Here is a 6,428-nt window from a genome sequence, read left to right as displayed (position 1 = left end):
CTCAGGATGCCATCCAACCACCTCATCCTCTGTCATCCCCTTCTCCTCCTGCCTTCAATCTTTCCCAGCATCAGGGTCTTTTCCAGTGAGTCAGCTCTTCGCATCAGGTGGCCAAAATATTGGAGCTTCACTGCTGCTGTTGCTGCTGCTAAGTTGCTTCAGTCGTGTCTGACTCTGTGCGACCCCATAGACAGTAGCCCACCAGGCTTCCCCGTCCCTGGGATTCTCCAGGCAAGCACACTGGAGTGGGTACTACTAGTCTTAATTGGCCCCTTTCCCCCAGGATGTGGCCCTAAAGTTGTCTTATAGACATTACACAAAAGTGAAACAAATCTAGAAGATTCAACTCCTAAACAAAAAGTCAGACATATATTTATTTCACTTTCTTTCTTTTACAAGCAAATCAAGACATAATAGTGACAAGATTAGGTAATATGGTATAGATTATATGGGAGAAGAAATGTGTCTCTTGTGTTTGTAATCATAAGACTGATTCAACATTTTCCAAAGTGTACAAATTTAAGTTTGTTGTTAGTTTTCCTGTGGAGACAAAAATAGCAACAAATGAGAAATGCTGAGGCCATAGGCATTTCATTAGCATCCGAATTTCACCAGTGAGCCCCTCAAAATGTAGCCAAGTCTCTCCATTTATTGATGCTTTTAAAAGGAGTGACAGCAGTTTAGGGATTTTTTAGCAGCTGGTGCTGATTACATAAGGATGAGGCTCATAATACATCATAGTCAGTTTATGTCCCTAAAAATATATTTTAATGGATTTTTTATTTAAAGAAGATACATGTAAGCCTTTTTTATAAGAGTTCATAATTTTTTCTTAATAAAACAGAATCAGAACAATATGCCATATATACTAGATGCTAGTTTTCATTCATGTTTGTTTTAAAAGTACTTAAAGGGAACTGTAAGTTTCTAAATACACTCTAGTATATTAGTCATCATTTCGTGCTTTTTGAGCTGATACTAATATATCTTTTGGATGATTACTTTGTAATCTTTAAACCGCTTTTGGTTATGTGATTTTCTAAATTTAAGTTTATTATACTTCCAGCATACAATTTTTTTTTTTTTTTTTTTAGAAATCATACTCAGAACAAGTTCTTTAGGTTTTTCTTGTTAAGGAGCTCTAACATATCCAGACTTAGTTGTTGAAGCTGAACAATAAACACAGCTCATCCTAGCAGTTGTGGACTGGCATGCCTAGATGGAGGGATATTTCTTTTTCCCTGAAAATAAACAAAGCATTGGCTGAGAGCCAAACTGGTGAATTTTTCATGGGAAGAGTTTAAGCAATAGATTAATAGGTGGAAGTTGAACTGGATGACCTTTAAATTTCTTTCCAAGATTCCTTCTGTCTAAGGTTCTCTGCTCTTACTGCCAATATGTAGTGACACAGTAATACCAGTGACGCCCAAATCCTGTAAATTATGAGAATTCTATTAATCAGAGTCAGCATGGATGACTCACATATTCTATACCATAAACAACTCCTTCTGTTTCAAGTACATTGGTCTTAACATGTAATTATTAACCCTTAAATGTAGGAAACTATTTCAATACTTACTCAACTTCATAACAAAAGTAGCAATCATTGTCATAAGTTTTGCCATCAGATCCACAAATTGGTGCATATATTTCATAACAAAATCTTTCTTCTGATGGTAACATTTTATATTTACTACAGTCAATCTGGAAATACATATAAAAAGCCTTGAATTCCTTAAGCAAAATTTTTATTCTCAGGATTTAGGATTTTCCAAGCAAGTTCAGAAAGCTCTCAGTGCATTTGTATCTTATTCCAATTGTCTTTTCTCATCTAACCCCAAGATACAGTAAGTAAAAAAAAAAAAATTATATCGTATATATAATCATTCATGATAAACTTCTTTATAATAACTGGTAACTGAATCATTATTTATTTTAAAATAGAATCTTTTCCACCATACTGGTTGATGCATCTGTTCTCAACACATGTAGCATATTCACAAGTACAACCATTCCCATGGGATCAGTTTTCTACATGTCTCATGTAGTACTGTTTGCTACTTCTTTCTTTCACTTCAAAAGTTCTGCCTGAATGTAAGTATGAGATATATTATGATAACTACTATAGTTATAAGAACTACTGTATCATAGCCACATTTGCCATTAATTATTGGTAGCAAGGTACTTGATATACACTTCACTAGCGCATAGGCAAACAGATGTATTTTAACATTGTAGTTGAGATCCACTAATCTCAGTTTCTGGAGCCAAAGCCAAGGTGATAAGTTGCCTGCAGGAGCAAGTAGGCAATTACCAAGAAAGAATTTTCTAGGTTTTTAATCTTTGAGCAAATTGTGGAGTGTGGACATTAAAGTCAAATATGTTGGAATTCAGATCCTGACTATATAACCCTGGGACAATTATTTTCCCTCTCTAAGCCTTAATTTATTTATCTGCAAAATGAAGGCAATGATAACTGTATTGTAATATTAAAGTAAAACATACATAACTGAGAAGATATGTATGAAATACTTAGCAGTACATGGCATGGTAAATAGTGAATACATGATAGCTATTAATTTTGTTCTGTGGCTTTACTTCTAATTCTACACTAACTCCAGTTCTTTACCAAAGACTCTACATTTCCAGCTCCTTCTGTCCCAGAGTTTCAGACATCATATTTTTCTTTTTCTTTTTAATTTATTTTTATTGAAGTATAGCTGATTTACAATTTGCAATGTTGTGTTAGTTTCTGGTATACAGCAAACTTTAAGTTATATAGACATTGAATATAGTTCGCTGTAGTGTACAGTAAGACCTTATTGTATACTCATTCTATATATATTAGTTTGTATCTAGTAATCTGCCCCCCACCCCTGGAAACCTGTCTGTTCTCTATGTCTGTGATTCTTATTTGGTTTCAAAAATAAGTTCACTTGCAGACATGATATTTTTCTAATGTTTGAATATCTCCACTTGGATAACTCAAAATATGCTTAAGTTCATGTTCCCCTTCAGATATGTTTCATTAACTCATCCACTCCTTCAGTTACTATACTTTATGAACCTTCTAAACTTTAGAGCTGAGGTGAGAGCTGCCAATACAAAGATTACTAAGCATGACATGATGGGAGAGGACTTCAGGGGCTAGTACAGCTTGGTGGAAAATGGAACTGCAGTGTCCCATGTCAGGTATGGCTGCCCTGTGGTTTGTCCTGGGACAAAAACAAATTTCCTTTTCATTACAAGGGACTGGAATGCAAAAGTAGGAAGTCAAGATATACCTGGAGTAATAGGAAAATTTGGCCTTGGAGGACAAAATTAAGCAGGGAAAGGCTAACAGTTTTGCCAAGAGAACGCACTGGTCATAGCCAACACCCTCTTCCAACAACACAAGAAATGACTCTACACATGGACATCACTAGATTGTCAATACCGAAATCAGATTGATTATATTCTTTGCAGCCAAAGATGGAGAAGTTCTATATAGTCAGCAAAAACAAGAGCAGGAGCTGACTGTGGCTCAGATCCTGAACTCCTTATTGCCAAATTCAGACTTAAATTGAAGAAAGTAGAGAAGACCACTAGAACATTCAGGTATGACCTGAATCAAATCCCTCACACTTATACGGTGGAAGTGACAAATAGATTTAAGGGATTAGATCTGATAAACAGTGCCTGAAAAACTATTGACAGAGGTTCATGACATTGTACAGGAGGCAGGGATCAAGACTATCCCCAAGAAAAAGAAATGCAAAAAGGCAAATGGTTGTCTGAGGACAAATAGCTGAGAAAAGAAGAGACATGAAAGGCAAAGGAGAAAAGGAAAGATATAGCCATTTGAATGCAGAGCTCCAAAGAATGGGAAGGAGAGATAAGAAAGCCTTCCTCAGTGAACAGTACAAAGAAATAGAGGAAAACAATAGAATGGGAAAGACTAGAGATCTCTTCAAGAAAATCAGAGATACCGAGGGAACATTTCATGCAAAGATGGGCACAATAAAAGACAGAAATGGTATGGACCTAAGAGAAGCAGAAGATGTTAAGAAGAGGTGGCAAGAATACACAGAAGAACTGTACAAAAAAGATCTTCATGACCCAGATAATCATGATGGTATGATCACTCACCTAGAGCCAGACATCCTGGAATGTGAAGTCAAATGGGCCTTACGAAGCATCACTATGAACAAAGCTAGTGGAGGTGATAGAATTCCCGTTGAGCTATTTCAAATCCTGAAAGATGATGCTGTGAAAGAGCTGCACTCAATATGCCAGCAAATTTGGAAAACTCAGCAGTGGCCACAGGACTGGAAAAGGTTAGTTTTCATTCCAATCCCAAAGAAAGGCAATGCCAAAGAATGCTCAAACTACCACACAATTGTACTCATCTCACATGCTAGAAAAGCAATGCTCAAAATTCTCCAAGCCAGGCTTCAGCAGTATGTGAGCTGTGAAATTCCAGATGTTCCAGCTGGTTTTAGAAAAGGTAGAGGAACCAGAGATCAAATTGCCAACATCTGCTGGATCATTGAAAAAGCAAGAGAGTTCCAAAAAAATCTACTTCTGCTTTACTGACTATGCCAAAGCCTTTGACTGTGTGGACCACAACAAACTCGAGAAAATTCTTCAAGAGATGGGAATACCTGACCACCTGACCTGCCTCCTGAGAAATCTATGCAGGTCAGGAAACAACAGTTAAAACTGTACATGAAACAACAGACTGGTTCCAAATTGGGAAAGGAGTGAATCAAGGCTGTATATTGTCACCCTGCTTATTTAACTTACATGCAGAGTACATCATGAGAAATGCTGGGCTGGATGAAGCACAAGCTGGAATCAAGATTGCTGGGAGAAATTATCAGTACCCTCAGATATGCAGATGACACCACCTTATGACAGAAAGTGAAGAAGAACTAAAGAGCCTCTTGATGAACATGAAAGAGGAGAGTGAAAAAGTTGGCTTAAAGCTCAACATTCAGAAAACTAAGATCGTGACATTCAATCCCAGCACTTCATGGCAAATAGACGGGGAAACAGTAGAAACAGTGACAGACCTTATTTTTCTGAGCTCCAGAATCACTGCAGATGATGACTGCAGCCATGAAATTAAAAGACACTTGCTCCTTGGAAGAAAAGCTATGACCAACCTAGACAGCATATTAAAAAGGACAGAGATTATTTTGCCGACAAAGGTTCATCTAGTCAACACTATGGTTTTTCCAGTAGTCATGTATGGATGTGAGAGTTGGACTATAAAGAAAGCTGAGTGCCAAAAAATTGATGCTTTTGAACTGTGGTGTTAGAGAAGACTCTTGAGAGTCCATTGGACTGCAAGGTGATCCAACCAGTCTATCCTAAAGGAAATCAGTCCTGAATATTAATTGGAAGAACTGATACTGAAGCTGAAACTCTAATACTTTGGCTACCTGTTGTGAAGAACTGACTCATTTGAAAAGACCCTGATGCTGGGAAAGATTGAAGGCGGGAGGAGAAGAAGGTAACAGAGGATGAGATGGTTGGATTGTATCACTAACTCAATGGACATGAGTTTGCATAAGCTCTGAGAGTTGGTGATGGACAAGGAGGCCTGGCATGCTGCAGTCCATGGGGTCACAAAGAGTTGGACACGACTGAGTGACTGAACTGAACTGAACTGATGTCAAGTATATGCCAGCATGATTTCACTTCTTGCCTGTTCAAACCACAGTGCCAGAATTTATATCATATGTAGTGTAAGCAGGAAACTCCTAAGGTTTAATATTAATTAACCTTTAGTGCCTGATGAACTATGGACGGAGGTTCATGACATTGTACAGGAGACAGGGATCAAGACCATCCCCATGGAAAAGAAACACAAAAAAGCAAAATGGCTGTCTGGGGAGGTCTTACAAATAGCTGTGAAGAGAAGCAAAAAGCAAAGGAGAAAAGGAAAGATATAAGCATCTGAATGCAGAGTTCCAAGGAATAGCAAGGAGAGAAAAGAAAGCCTTCCTCAGTGATCAATGCGAAGAAAAAGAGGAAAACAACAGAATGGGAAAGACTAGAGATCTCTTCAAGAAAATTAGAGATACCAAGGGAACATTTCATGCAAAGATGGGCTCAATAAAAGACAGAAATGGTATGGACCTAAGAGAAGCAGAAGATATTAAGAAGAGGTGGCAAGAATACACAGAAGAACTGTACAAAAAAGATTTTCACAACCCAGATAATCACGATGGTGTGATCACTCACCTAGAGCCATACATCCTGGAATGTGAAGTCAAGTGGGCCTTAGAAAGCATCACTACGAACAAAGCTAGTGGAGGTGATAGAATTCCAGTTGAGCTATGTCAAATCCTGAAAGATGATGCTGTGAAAGAGCTGTACTCAATATGCCAGCAAATTTGGAAAACTCAGCAGTGGCCACAGGACTGGAAAAGGTCAGTTTT

At 37.8% G+C, this 6,428-nt stretch overlaps 1 protein-coding gene across 1 annotated transcript in view; it reads right to left on the bottom strand.

Annotated features, from left to right (window-relative positions):
* Nucleotides 1-494: 494 nt before the first annotated feature.
* SPINK9 (serine peptidase inhibitor, Kazal type 9) overlaps nt 495-6,428 on the bottom strand; it is an 8,977-nt gene continuing 3,043 nt past the window's right edge. Inside the window, exons 3-4 of the mRNA XM_010850648.1 lie at nt 1,580-1,704; nt 495-540 (exon numbers count right to left, since the gene is read on the bottom strand). Of these exons, the coding sequence (XP_010848950.1) occupies nt 495-540; nt 1,580-1,704 (171 nt within the window). The remainder of the gene's footprint in view (nt 541-1,579; nt 1,705-6,428) is intronic.

The sequence above is a fragment of the Bison bison genome, unplaced genomic scaffold (assembly GCF_000754665.1).
Source record: "Bison bison bison isolate TAMUID 2011002044 unplaced genomic scaffold, Bison_UMD1.0 scf7180017864291, whole genome shotgun sequence".
In the NCBI taxonomy this organism is placed as follows: Eukaryota; Metazoa; Chordata; class Mammalia; order Artiodactyla; family Bovidae; genus Bison; species Bison bison.
Note: the sequence above shows the minus strand (reverse complement) of the source record. Positions and strands in the feature narration are given on the sequence as shown.